The following is a 15060-nucleotide window of genomic DNA, read 5'->3' on the forward strand; positions in this document are numbered from 1 at the left end:
GAGAGCTCCATCACTCTGATCTCGAGCCAGAGCCCGCTGATCTAGCCTCCAAACACCACCACGGCCTCGCTCTTCCTTTTCCTTCCAACTGCGGATGAAGGGATGATGGAAGGGAGGGATGGATGGAGGGAGGGAGGGAGAAAAAAAAAAGGAGGGAGGGAAGCATTCTCTCTGGCCTTCTTTGGCATGCCTTTTTTTCTGCTTCTTTTCCCAGCAGGCCATCTGTTTCCTGTCTGCAACATGACACCAGTGCCCGATTGGGTTCTGCTACTCCTGATGTGTGTGTGTGTGTGTGTGTGTGTGTGTGTGTGTGTGTGTGTGTGTGTATTCTTTTAGGGTCTAGCTGCTATACTAATACACCAAGTCATTTATGTTGGTACAAATTGGCCCATGTGCTCTCATGTGATACAAGTGTGCTTTGGAAGACATGCTTCACCCACAGAGTGTGGGAACCACTGACTTGTCTATCATTGATTCATATTGAATGTGCTCAGTGGCTGATGTGATGTGGTCATGCATTATTTTTTTTGTGTCAGCCTGCCTTAAGTCATGGAGCGCCGTTGTTTTACTCTTTTTCACACTTGAAATAAAATGAAATAATACAATTTGTAAATGTAGAAATTGCTGTAAGAACTGTGCACTCACTGCCCAGGAGGAAACACATATTTGAAACCCTGAAGCTTGCAGTTGTCAACCTGATTTAAAGCATGGTAATAATGGCCATTTTGTCAGTATGACCACTGTTAATATTTGTGTAAGCTTTAGGGGGCCCGTCTCTGTTTTGATCTTGGCTTTTCTCCACTAATAACAGTACTGAGCTGGCGGGATGAGCCTGGATAATCCCCATTCTCTTCTTTTACTTGCTTTTTATGACAATTCAAAAAAGGAAAGTGAAAGTCTGTCGAACATTCAGCTTTACTGTCAATTCTCAGGAACAGTTTGAAGTGGTATGTTGGCATCTTCGACAGCATACAACACATAAAAAAAGGCCTAGAATAAATGAGAAAACTCTGACTGGCCTGTCAATCAACCCAAAAGTAGCCACTGTACTCCACCTCCCACACTTCTTCACTCTCTTTCCCCCTGTCTAACCACCTCGCCGATGGGGATTTTCCACCCCTGGGCCCACACTGAAAGGCTGGACATGTCTCTCTGCCAGTGTGTTTGTTTTTAATCGACGTGCATAATGGCGTCCGTCAGCTAAAGCGAAGCCAGACCTCCAAGTTGTGTTTGTTTAGCGAGGCCACAGTGGATCCAGGCCTCCGTAGGTCTGGTTATAGCCTTGGCAAAACCAGACAGATTTTGGGATGCTACTTTTATGCAATCCAACATTTTGGTAGCTTGTTGATGGGAGCAAAGTCACTCACTGTCATCAGTGCCAGATTCACGGTTGTTCAGAGAAGGCCACTTGGAAACACAGAGTGAAATAACTCTGACGTGCAGAGAGGGAAAATAGCTGATTTCCAGTTGATTGTCCAGCTTTTTCAAACATCATAAGTAAGTTAGCATTTTGTTCTGTAAATAACATGCATTTATGGGGAGTTTGCTTAGCCTTTCTTGTCAAAGCCAATGACCAATGCAGCTCTGCTGGCAAAGAAAAGCTGCTCTCTAAGATGTGTTGGTTATGGAAGAAACAGCCAACAATAGTTTTAACAAAAAAAGCCACAGACAGAGAAACAGTAGACATGTCAGAACAAAGGTTGCAATAACGGCATGTGATTTCTTGCATGATAAAAGTACAAAGACTTTTTAAAGAATTTTTAAGGACCCACAGACCCCCCTTTAGAAATGTTACAGACAACCACATGTTCTGTGTTTTAATCACAAGGTTTCATTTGCTTGATAAAATCCCTGCAAGAGTTGCCCTATAAAGGTCAGCAATGATGAAATCATGGGTGGTCCTCCACCTCCTACCTCCTAGCACAACTCTTTAGTCTTAATTCTGGCACCTCTTATCTTTTGGACATCCTTCGCCTTGCTTGAGCCATATATCACTGTGTTTAACTTTAAAAATACAGGAAACTGTGGCCGTTAGTAAAGCAACATTTCAAGTGTTCATTCTTATAAATTCAACAGCAGATATTTAAAGGAATGATTTGACCTTGTGGGGAATGTTCTTACTCACTGTCATGCCTGTAGGGCAAATGTGTTGCTGGAGCCAGGAGATGTTTAGCTTAGCTTAGCATAAAGACTGGAAACAGGTGGAAACTGGTAGCGTAGCTCTGTCCACAGGAAACAAAATCCACCAACCAGAACCTCTAAAACTCACATAGAGTGTAATATGCCGGACTATTTCTTGGCCAGGATCAGTAACGTCTTGAAGTCTCTGGAAAAGTTTGGACACACTTGTCCAATATTTCGACTGGTACTGTATGTACGATCTATGGACATAAAGGATACACATATTTTGGACTGTTTGCAGTAAGTTTATCTGTCTGCATCACCCTCAAGGGAGAGCCATAATTTTCTCCCCTCTCCTTCTCTTTCCATCCCTCCCACCCATACTTCCTGTCTTCTTCTGTCTGAGGCCTGAATGTATGTGCTAGAAAGGTGTTCTGCGTAATGTGTGTGTGATTGCAAGTGTCAAGTGTTGACCTGTGTGTCAGTGTACGCTCATGTGAGTCTGCCTTCTGTCAAATCTGCACCAAACCCCCTGCAGAAATGCAGTGTGAAAAAAAGACACAACCATTGCAGATCAAATTGCATTTTCTAACTCTATAAGCCACAGTTGGCCTCCTGTCCGAGGGTTTCTGCGGTTGTTTGATACCGGAAAGATTTACAGCACAGCTGGAAAGAAAATACTGCAGACTGGGCTCAGGACTGAGAAACACAGATCTCAGCTGTGACAAAGGGTTGATTCCTGTAGAGAAACTGTTTAGTTAACTAACTAGCACTTACTATGCATTTTCGGTGCACCTCTTCACCCGATCTCTCTTGCACTTATTGAATGGATGTAGTACTTTTTTTGTTACACCCCCTACTGCACTGAAGCTTTAGTGAGGTCCCTCACTTGTAAGTCGCTTCGGATAAAAGCATCTGCCAAATGAGTAAATATAAATGTAATGTGAACTCTTTACAGCCTGTTTCCTCATTAAGGAGAATGTGACGCAACCGAACCTCAATGCATACGTGTACATGTTGTTTGGATTGCTGTATAGTAACAGCGGTCAGGGAGGTGTTACAACCAAGCACAATAACCAGAGCTACTGATATGATATGATAGTAAGATGTACCAGTCTGTTCATCTGCAAGCCTCACTTAATGTCAGGGACTGACAGCGCTAGTTGCTGATAACTAGCTGCTTACTTTGCGGTTTGACAAAGTATTATTTAATGCACCACGCTGAAGGCGCATGTCCATCCTCTTGACTCTTATTCCTCTTCGTATTTTTTAAACCTGTGCTGCCAAGTCCTGCAGAGTTGGACTCAAATTCGTATTCACATTCATCTTGGCGTGATTCATTTCGGTGGATCTGAACGCAGCAATCGAACTCCAGTGCACACCAAAACAACTGATTGAGACCCTTTAGAGGAGGTGGTCTCGGTCTGATCACAAATTGTCAGCACACCTGGCTCACGTAGCCAGTCATGTCATCGGATGTGGTTGAACAAAATCAGCAGTTGTTAGCAGCTAGACAGGGAACGAATCAAGGTGTCAGTATGCGTTCTTCCTGATATCTGGGCAGGCAGGACCTTCTTCCTGTGAGACCAATGAGAGGAGTGAACGTTCTTGCGATGGTTTTAGTGACGCTTTGGAGAACCAAGGAGAAAACGCATCAGGTTCATCAACTCATCCACTGTTTTAGACCAGAGCAAGTGAACAAGAAATTAGAAAGCACGCTTCTTTCCCGGGTCACACGAGGATACAGTGGTGAAGTGGAGCAGTGAGCAAACCAAGAAATCCTTGAATTCACAAAGGAGACTGCAGGAGGGAGCCCAGTTTGAAGGCGCTAACAGGTGTAAACTGTGCGTAAATCCTCAGTGTTGCTATTTCAGTATTCGAGAGGTGGACAAACAGTGTTTTACGTGCATTTCCCCTCTGCTACAGCCCTGGGTTCACGTTTGAGTTGGGGTTTTTTTGGGGGGAGTCGGGGTTTTGTGCTCGTACAGGATACCTAATTGTGGCTTGGGGACTCCAGAGATAGTTCGCAATGTTGTAACTGTGTTAGCTCAGTTTCATTATCAATTCTCAGCCGTAATGTTACAGACTGCAGGATCTCTCTGCCGTCCCCCCGGGCGCTTCAGCCGCTGCAGCAGGTGTTTATTTTAAAGAGCGTTGTAAAAGTGTCTCTGGCAGCCTCCGTGTCCATCACTCCTCTCTCTCTGTCGAGCCTCTCGTGCTCTTTCTCTCTCCACTCTTAACCCTGAGGACTGCATCTGCTGTGGCTCAAGCTGTTTTTAAGACTCTGGCGGAGTTGACAGGGGTCGAAGGAGAAGAAGAAGAAGACAAGACACAGATTGGATGCAACAGGAAATACAGACAGCAAGGCAAACAGACAACCACTTGTACTCAGAAAGCCTCTGCAGTGGGGATGGAAACGCTAAAGCTGTTAGTCCACATGGGACAGCTGTGGACCTTGTGAGTCTACTGCTATTTGTGCGTACATAATTGTAATGTGTGTCAGAAACCCAGTAAAAGAACAATATATGTATTCAGTGCTCCTGTATGCCAAGATGTAAGAAGAGAAATGAAAGGAAATGTTTAAAGAGGTTCTTCTCCTCTCTCATCTGTCCTCCCCTTCCTCTTCCCTCTTGATCACAAACAGCTGCTCAGTGTGTCCTATGATAGCACCCGCCTACCAAAGTCTATTTCCAGAGTTGGTTCTAATAATAGACCATAGTACAGTATTGTCAAAATCTGCTCAGATCTGACAGGTTCTGCTAAAATGTGTCCAAAACAGGCTCCATCAAAATGCTTGACCAGATCCAGGCTGTGATCAAAAACATGCTTATATTTCTCAGCAGAAAGATACCGAAGCCCAGTGTCACAGTGGCAGACTAAACAAAAGGTGGACGATGATATGCATGTGTGTATGTATACTTGTGGCGATAAGACCGATGACAGACCGATGCTGACCCCAGACCTCACCATCATTATCTCTGTCCAGGTCCGACCGCTAATATGGCCCAGCGCTCATGTCAACACATGGAGAAAAACACACCTCCCTCTCTTACACTCTCCAACCCCCCCAGCAGTGTGAGCGCGGTGACGCTCAAAGTTATCGTGGGTTCTGTGTCTGTGGCAAACAGAGAGGTATTACTTAGTCTGAATACTACTGCGTGTGATTCACTCCCGCTCATGGGCCCATCTAATTACCTGACAATGACAGGGCGCAGAGGCACCTATGACAGACAGGCGTTATATGAGGCAGGTGGGAGTGTTTTAGCGAAATGATAAAGAAGGAGTGTGATCAAATCATAGAGCATGTAATGACACACAGATGCTGAGACACACTCTGCTGCGTTCTGTTATTTTTTTTTGTTATAGTATCTCCTCTGTGATTTAGGACAATGGCTTGTAATCTAATCTAGTCATTTCTGGTGTTTACTGAAAAGCCAGTGTGTTATGGAGGTCTTACACACTGCATGTGACTCTGAGGTCACACTCTACTGCAGTATCTATCCCTACACACTATTATCTACTCACAGCAGTGTTCACTGTTTATTCAGTGTTGCTGGGTTTTCTGGATTCTCCTATAAAGAAAACTAAACTGGCATAAAGTTCAATCTTGACATTCACCTGGACAAAGCAGAGAACTACAGGGACACATTAAATGCACCAGGGAAGTATGCTGTAATGCCACAACCTATTCTATCTCTGTCCCCGCTCCTCGCAATGAGCTTCTTTAATATAATTTGCCGCATGAAAGAGAGCCATTCAGCAGGTTAGGTGCTGACCCTGATGAACCTCGGAGGGCTGTCTGTCGTACGACGGAGTGAAGCGCAGCCTCGGAATATTAGGCTCCACTGAAGTCTACCTATTATTCATATTCATGTATTGCAGTTTCATGCACATGTGACCCAGCTGCTTTGGACACCAGGGGTGGGTGACACCATAAAAATTAGGTTTTGATTACATGCTTGTTAAAACACAGGAGCGCTTTAATTTGAAACAACCGCAGGGAAGCAAAGTTTTCATTCACCCAGAACATGATCTGATGTAAGACTGTTTTTGGTATCCATGTTATGGATGCAAGTTTTGTTCTTGAATACGAGAGTTAGCCTCTGTGGTGGTAGGGATGCTTCAGGATACCGCCCCTATTGGACAGTACACCTCCATCATGAGTCTTAATGACACGTTTTCTCATGCTGTATAGAGACACGGTCAGCAGGAATACGTCATAATTTAATCAATTTAATCACATCAGCAGAGGTTGGACCGAACCGTGTTCCATGTTATTGTAACATCAGGACTTCATCACTAATCTGTCACTGCTGCCTGAGAGTCAGATCACAAGCCTTTTTCAATGTAATCCACGCAAGAGACGGAGAGGATGAAAGAATGTGGACAGCCAACATTCGTCTCGACCCCTGTAACTGTCACACAATAACAAACCAAAATTAAATACAGACCCATTTGTATATTGAGAGGCACCGTTAACAAAAACACTGGGCTAAATTTAGCTGATCATAGTTCATCTTTCACCAAACCACCCTTCATTCCCCAGGCCCCCGGCGGACTTTAATGTTGCCATGTGTTGATTTTATTAACGGCCGTGTGCGACCAGTTGCTGCCTTCAGCTAAAGATAGCGCCATTGTTTAGATCAGCCTTGACATATGCTGGAATCTCCTTGTTGAATGTTGCTGCCTTTATTTCTGTAATGATTGTGTCTGGAGTCTGAAGTCCTGCTGCTATCTCTTCTCTCTCTCTCTCTCTCTCCCTGTTCTATGTCAGTGACAACAAATGACAAATCTCTGTCTTGACTGTTTTCACAAGACAGCGTCACTTGACGACCTCAGCAGCTCTCTGACCCAATCCAAACTCTGCATCCCATTACCTCATGACTCTGATATGAAGGAGTGAGTTTAGGCGGGCGGCGCAGTTTCGATGATTCAGCGCCGGTCGCATCCTTGTTGACCCAGCACAGCATCAGATAATGATGAGGCCGCGCTGACGTCCACAGCGGGCCCGCTTCTCCCACATGCAGCCGACGAAGACGTGGAAATGCAAAACAAAAGAGCTTTTAGTGGGCGGCGCTTAGTTAGGAGGAGGTCAAACTAGACTTTGAACAACGATTCTACAGTAAGGACTACTTTAGATATACAGCGTGATGAATCTAAAATCAGGACTTAACGTTTTACTGATTTCCACACAATAATACCCAGGTTTTTCTTCAGCAAGTTCCTCCTTCAAGAAGATGCTGATCACCATAGTTTACAGTACACAAGCTCCTTTTAGTACTAATACGGCTCAGAGGTTTTTGCAGTAGAAGAAACAAATAAGCTGCTGAGTTTGTCCTTTAGATGTCTTGTGTTAAATTGCTTTTGATTTTTGTATTTTTAAATAGAATTTCACATAGTTTTTTAAATGTTTTTTACAAACTATCATCATCAGTGATATTACAGGGCCAGCGGCAATAGAAAATAGATTTTGAGTTTAATTCACTAATGAGTCTCTGCTTTGTGCAGATTCCAAGGTTGTGGATTAGAATCAGTATTGAAGACGTTAATTATAGCGTGTGTGTGTATGTGTGTGTGTGTGTGTGTGTGTGTGTGTGTGTGTGTGTGTGTGTGTGGGGTCTGAGTGGGAGCTCCACAGCTGGGTGATTTTCTCACTGATTGTTATGACCCCCACACTGTCAACAGAGCATCTATTTCTGTGTCTGCCTCCATGTTAATGACACCAACTGCGTGTGCGTGCACGTGTGTGGCGTATGAGGAGTGTTTAAATTGCCAAAACAGCTGGGAGTTTTTGGAGAATATCTGATGGCTGCGGTGAAGTGAGAGTGATCACGTTCAGAGCCCACGCTGTGGCATCTGTGTGTGTATGTGTGTGTCTCACAGCAGATGGATGTGTGTTATCCATTAAAGTAAATGGAGGAAAAAAAAAAAAAATGTCTATGCTTTGCAGCTGAATGTAGGGCAGGGGGCTCAGTGAGGCGGGATGGGGGGGGGGGTTTGAGCCGTTCCACTCTCTCCATCCTGGAATGCTCTCTCGGCCCTCACTACCCCGGGTCTGGATGCTTTTAGACTGTGTCACCCTCAAACTACGTCTCCGTCTGCACGGACGTCATACCGTGTACCTGTATTAAATTAAAAAAATACAAGCCTCTTCAGCACAAGAAGCTCCTGCCAAATCAAAGGCTTGTCTTAGCCTCCACAATCTGCGCTGACTGGATAAACTGAGGCCGCTGATTTGATTAACCAGTCGAGCATCCGAGCCAAAAGACAAAGCTGAACTTTTCCTGGATCTCCCGGATTTGAGGCTCGGTTGTCATGACTTTCTGTAAAGGTTTTCTGAGCTGTGCCTGCTTCTTATTTATGCATTTACAAGCCGTCGCTGCAGTGGAAGTCCTGGTGTAGCCAGTTTTCCACCAGATAAGCTCCAGAAGAGTTTTCGGGTGGATTAAAAAAAAAAAAAAAAAAAAAAAAGCCTCTTGCTGGAAGACACTTTGATGGCAGTTGTTCAGGAGGGGAGCACATCGCCAACTGGTAACGTTCCCAGCTCCGATTCATTGTTTGCCTGTAGAAAAAGGCAACTCGCTGACTACACATTATCTCATTTTTTTTTGATCTCCCCAGTTTGTCTGTGACAGTGTCATCATCCATATATTCTGCGTCTGCTCGTTCCAACACTTGAAGATGCTCACGCTGCAACTGAAACCCAAGACCCAAGCGTTTTTTATGGTTTCACAATTTCACAAACCAAAAACTTTCTATCTGTGTTCTGCCGCATTTAGAGGAAGGATTGTAAATCAATGGCTGTCTTGGAGATGGGAATTAAATTTGAAACTCATGTCATGCTGTGGGAACGGTCGTTCAAATCAGACGCGGGTTCATAGTTTATGGGCGAAAACTTTCAAAACCGCCAACAATGTGCAGCTTTAAAGCTCCTTTAAGGTTACCACAGTCCCAGTGTATGGTGTAACTCTTGTAGTAGACACACTCACATACTCTCTCTCTCTCTCAACTAAACCTAATAAAGTAATGGAGTAGGTTGGATTGCCCACACTCACATAAAAAAATGGAGTAGAACCAGGAAAAGCCCTAAGCTCAGACCACCAGTCCCCTGACAGAGTTCACATTACCAGACCTAAACCTGCTCTGCTTTGTGTACACAAGACAAGAATGAGTGTGTTAGTCATATCTTCTGACTCACACACACACACACACACACACACACACGCAGTCGCAGTCATTCAAAAACACACGTATGTAGCTCTCACATATAGACGTATGCAGCCATTAATCTTCGCAGTGTGAGGTAGAGGGAGAACATTCATCAGAGGAAAGATAAACATGACACTAATACTGCAGCAACCACTCACATACACGTATTCACATCTATACACTGCGCCATCCTCATCTAAACAATACACAGTCTCGTCGGTATAAAGGAGGCTGTCGAAAGGGCACAAACACACACACACACACAGACACAGACGCACACACACACACAGACACTCAAGCCCAATCAGCTGCTGTCAGCTGGATACTGTTAAGAGTGTTACGGTGGTGGGGCTTGGAGAGAAGATGAAGAAGGGAGGGAGAGGAGAGGAGAGGAGGAATGCAATCTCAACACCTTCAGCTCCTGCCCTCTTCACCTTGCATGTTGTTCTGCAGGAATGCCATTAGCTATGTGAAAAATAGTTGTATGTTCGTGTGTGTGTGTGTGTGTGTGTGTGTGGGGGGGTGGGTGGATGGGCTTGTGAATGTGAGCGTGCAGATGTCTGCATGCCTGTCTGTGTGGTGTCTGTGTGTGGGAAGCAGGAGAAGGAGCTTAAAGGGAATAAGAAGCATTTTGAAGTCTAAGTGTGTCCATAAACATTGAGGTGGAACCTTTGAGTTTTCATGTCTATCAAGTGAATGTTGGGCTTTAACAGCACTTTAATGTTGTAGATAAAGTAGGCACTGTGTCCTGATTGAAAACAGATGCTTAGACTTTTTTACACCAGCACATTGTTTCAATGCGCCTTTTTTTTTTTTCTTTTTTTTTTTTTCCAATTTGCTGTACAGTATATCCCTTTCAGGAAATGACTGTTAAAAGTGTTACACATTTTATCATCTAAGCACCTGTGTTATCCACTACATAACTATTTCAAGATTCATGCTATTTTTCAAGTGGTGGATATCTGATTTGAAACAAAACTCTCCATATTTTTATGCAGCTGCAAAATAATTCCACCTCCTGTCAAAAGATTCAGTTGTACACTCTCCCCCTGTCTTTTCTATGTCTTTTAATGAACATATAGCGCATCTCAACCAGACCTGGCTCAAATTGCACATGATTCTTGAATTTTGCTTCACCCATTGTAGAGTATAATTTAGATGAGGGTCACCACATTAAGAATGTGCATCGCAGAATGGTCATACTGTGGATTAAGCTGTCTATTTAAGGGCCAAAGTCTCAGCGAGATAAACCAGACGGAGTATTAAAGATAGCCCTAAAACAATACCCAAAATATTTATTCCCTCGCAGCCCCCTGTGTGCACTCATAGAGGCTAAAGTATGTTCAAATTATTGGCCTAGGTCTGATCTCATTTCAGATTTAGCGTGGTTTAATATTTCATTATATCCCCTCTGGCTTACGGGGATTTGTCACAACTGCGTTCTGCATGGGTCAGCACATGGCCCGCAAACACAGACACACACACACACAGGCATGCACGCACACTCTGGTCCTGCAGAGCCCAGTGAAAACAAAGCCGGGCTCTGCCAGTGTAAACACAGGCCATTGTTATGGGCACTCTTTTTCCCGCCTCATATCTTCGCTCCCCATGGCGATGCGGGGCTGTGAGAGGTACAGCACTGGCACAGGTCCCACGTTAGCAGAGTTATATTAAGAATTTGCGAGGACTCATTTGCCTTGTGTTTATGTGACCATGTCATTATAATGCAGACTGCAGAGTGTGATTTATGTGCTCGGTTTCTCTCTCTCGCACTCCTCTTTCGCTCTTTCGCTGGTTCAGTTTTTACTGCTTGGCTCGCTGAGTGTGGTTTGTGGCCTTTTGCTTCGAGAGGCTTCAGCTTTTTGACAATTATTTTTAGACAAGTAGCAGTCAATTTACGATACTGTACCGACGCGCGCCAACAAAGTTAGCCCATAGAAAAACATAAGATATTTGAATGAAGGGACGTGCTGATGAGTGTGTGTTGGACCAGGTAATGCATCCGTATGTGTCCTATGTATGCACATGAATCTGGTGTAGCTGTGCGCTTTTGAACGCATCACCATTATATGTTCTGTAGCTGTGCAAAAATGCCTATGTGCGAGAGTGTGTGTTTCACACCATGGCGTCTCTCAGCTGTGACCCCTGGGCCACATGTGCATTCAATTAGGGCCAATCAGAAGGCTGTAATCAGGGCGTGGCGTGGGGATGGTGGCAGCGTGGCAGCGGGGGAGTTTTTAAGACCCACGATTAGTGTGTCAGACAGATGAGGAAGGACAGGGGGGGAAACCTTTTTCACCCGCACCTCCGCACATAGGGGGTGTGTTTATTTAGTTTGTGCCAAGCAGACCTGGATACAAATGCGGTTTCAACTTCTTGGTTTTTTTTTAACCTAGTTAGGTGACATATTGGTGCGGTTTGCCACATGAGATGATGTAATTGCAGAACGGTATTTCAATGTAAATCCCCCCCAGTGCAGTAAGGTGAACCTGTCTGTAAGGAGATTGAAGTAAAGACCAGAAATCATTTACTACTTCTATTAGTCAGGCATCAACCTCCTGCCCTTTCACTCACGGCAAATAGAGCTGAACTCTTTGAAGTCGGCTTTGTTGATTGGCTCTCAGCTTTCCTGCAGTGAGATAGTATCAGAAATTCTCATATCCTTATATGTGCTTTCTCCATATAGCTCCATCTGACAATATGTTACGTATCATATAACAAGCTAGAGAGTACTACGGTCTGCCTTTGCAAGGCTCTTTCTCACAAGTTAATCAGTCTCACTGGTCCAGAGTAGCACTGTGTCCTGTATCTGCAGCTGCAATTGTTCTGTGATCCTGTCTTGAGTTAGTGAAGGATTCAAATGTCTTTCATACAATCCAAGTTGGCAATGTCACAGTTAAATCAAACATGCATGTTGTACTTTTGGGCCGGTCTTTCTATAATCTTCCGGTGGTGCGCTTGTGAAATACTCAAACCTCAACAGGAAGTCTCTGTCGTGAAACTTCTTGCTGAGATATTGACTTTGTTAAGTTTTTATTGGCTGTAGAAACATGTGTGATGTCAGTTTTGTGAGTGTGTGTAAGTACTGTTATAAAACTTTCCTGCACCTGCATTTGCCTAATCTAATTTTTGAGATTTAACCAGACTGTTAACGCTCAGTTCTCTCAGTTGAATGAGCGGCTCACTGCAAAAAAAAAAAAAAATCCTTTCTCCATCTTCTACATCTCTGCCACCAGTTCTGCTTCTTTTGTTTTTTTCTTTGTGCAAATCCCAGAAAAAAAAATCACAACCACTACAAGCAAAGATATAATGTATGACTTCCATGTTTACACTTATATCACAAAATATCAAAAAAAAAAAAAAGAAAGAAAATGCATCCTGCAAAGTGTAATGGAGCACAGGTGCAGGTGTGTCATAAATGGCAGCCATCACTTCCTCATCTGTAGGTATGTGCTTCTAATGGACGGCTGTTTTCATGCGTTTACCACAACATGTATCACAAGTATCACCACACAGTGTTGTGATGGGCCGGTGTGGTTGTAAACACATCATGTAACTGCGACATTGGCAGTCTGGAGAGGGAAAGACGCTCCGCCTATTTTTCCTGTCAAATGTCTAATAAAGGCAAAAATGACATAGAAATAAAAGTAGGCTACTTGAGATTGCAAACTTGTAAATGTCAGTAGTTAAATGCTCCCGCTAAATCTTTTCATCATTGCTTACAACTGGAAAAATTTTGTAATGTGTCCGAGACGTAAGTAGTATCCAGTGGAGGGGAGCTTTGTGAGGTCTGCTCTGCTCCTTCCTGCACTTTGATTGGCTCTTGGCCCGCCGCCAAAGTCCGTCTGGAAATTTGATCAGCGTGTTTATTCATCGGCCTTTAAACAAATGGTCCATTTTTACCTCAAATCACATGTCACAATTTCACTTATTAGTGCTACTGATGTCAGCGAAACCAGACAGCAGATTTTTTTTCTTCACGGCCTATTTGTTTGTCCAGAAGCAATGAAAACGCACGAGTGGCAGACAGACAGACAGCTGGACAGACAGTCATCTGTTGGGCTGTAAATCACCAGCGATCTAACAGGGCAGACAAACACAGTGACCGGAGCGTGGCCCGGCCTGCAAAACCACATGTGAGCGGGCAGGAATGTATGGCCCACTGCATTGTGGGTTTGTGTCTGGGGGAAAGATCGCAGACTCCCTGACTCACAGGACACTGTGAGGTTGGGGGATGAGGTGGGGGCCGCTTAACTTTCGGGAATCAGAGTGCAAGGTCAGGAGGAGTGTGTGAATCATGGCCGTGATGCTGACTACATCTGTCTCCCTCGTAGCTCCTTCCTCCTCTGTCATAATATACTCCCAAGTTTGAGCATGTTTACTTTCATTTTAGCCTTTAACATGGCTCTTAATCAGCCTCAACAGAATCAGCTATAAAATACAGACTCTGGTTACAGCTGTTTGCCTCGAGGGAGGAGCAGAAGCCACTAAGAACCAATTACAATTGATTGCACAATTCTATCAGTGAAAGAGTCTGAAAAAACATTGGAGTTATGTAAAACATGTTTGATGTAATGCATGTGAAATGTTGACCTTGATGTGTACTTTTATTGAAAGTATAGCAATAACAATGTAATCGTCTCGACTTTGTCACGATTTTTTGTCGCTTTTAATTTATTAACTGAGAAAATAAATAGCAGGTGAAGTGATAATGAAAATAGTTGTCCAGAATACAGCCTGTCCTGTCATTTAAAGCAGTTATAATCAATATCTCTATATTAACAATGGATCACATGACGACTTGTGTGTGAAAGGGGCCACTTGTAGTGATGAACCCACAGAGAATTAGCACTCTTTATTGTTTTAGTATCTTTCAACCCATTTTTTATTTTTTTTAGCTTTCAATACCATATTGCCTAATCGATTGATTGAGCTGTAGTGCAGAACTGAAATGGAAAGAGCTGTTATAAATCTCCTTTTCCAACAAGACAGCTTCTAATGATCCTCTATCTATCTTTTCTTCGATTCCCTCTTTCCCAAACTCCCCTCTTTTGCTCCACCTATTTTTCTCTTTGAAGTCCCAAAGAAGTTGCTGCAGGAGCAGGGCCCCAGACCACCGGTGTTCTCCCCACCACCCAGCGCCCATGACCCCAACATAGTGGGAGACAGCCCTCCGGAGGGGAGCTCAGTCAAAAGCCCCGACACTGTTCCAGGTGAGCAAAACGACAAACACATACGCTTATTCACCCGCACATAGACACGCACTCACAGCCTCCCGTGGAGAGCAGTTAACAATAAACAGTCACAAGGCCTCCCAGGCTTCAAGAGGAACAGTAGGGTCAGGTTCCAAGTCGGGGCATAAATGTATGTATATTTAATGTCACACGAGTTCAACTGCTTCCATATGTACCCAAGCAGAGCCATCGGTTAGGACCATTTATGATCATAGGTCTTAAAAATATACTGCTTTCCAAGAACCAATGATTGCACTTACATGTGACCACAGTCTAAATCAGTCCGTTATAATGTCAAACTCCCACAGAGAGAAAGAGGGAGAAGACAGAGCAAGAACAATGAAATGAAAAGAGTGAAAAAGGGGGAGATGCCAGCGAGGAAGGAAAGTTAAACAAAGCTTTATTCATGAGGGATGGTGGCCTGCGTCCAGCACACTAATTACTCTGCTCAGCCACCGGCACTGTACTGATTAGGAGGATAAACGAATGAATGAGG

General features: G+C 44.0%; 1 protein-coding gene across 1 annotated transcript in view; it reads left to right on the forward strand.

Moving 5' to 3' along the window:
• LOC111237497 (protein eva-1 homolog C-like) overlaps nt 1-15060 on the forward strand; it is an 80914-nt gene that overhangs the window by 59632 nt on the left and 6222 nt on the right. The window contains exon 6 of the mRNA XM_022766621.1: nt 14409-14543. Within this exon, the coding sequence (XP_022622342.1) occupies nt 14409-14543 (135 nt within the window). The remainder of the gene's footprint in view (nt 1-14408; nt 14544-15060) is intronic.

Source organism: Seriola dumerili, unplaced genomic scaffold (assembly GCF_002260705.1).
Source record: "Seriola dumerili isolate Sdu_G_001 unplaced genomic scaffold, Sdu_1.0 BDQW01000025.1, whole genome shotgun sequence".
Lineage (NCBI taxonomy): Eukaryota > Metazoa > Chordata > Actinopteri > Carangiformes > Carangidae > Seriola > Seriola dumerili.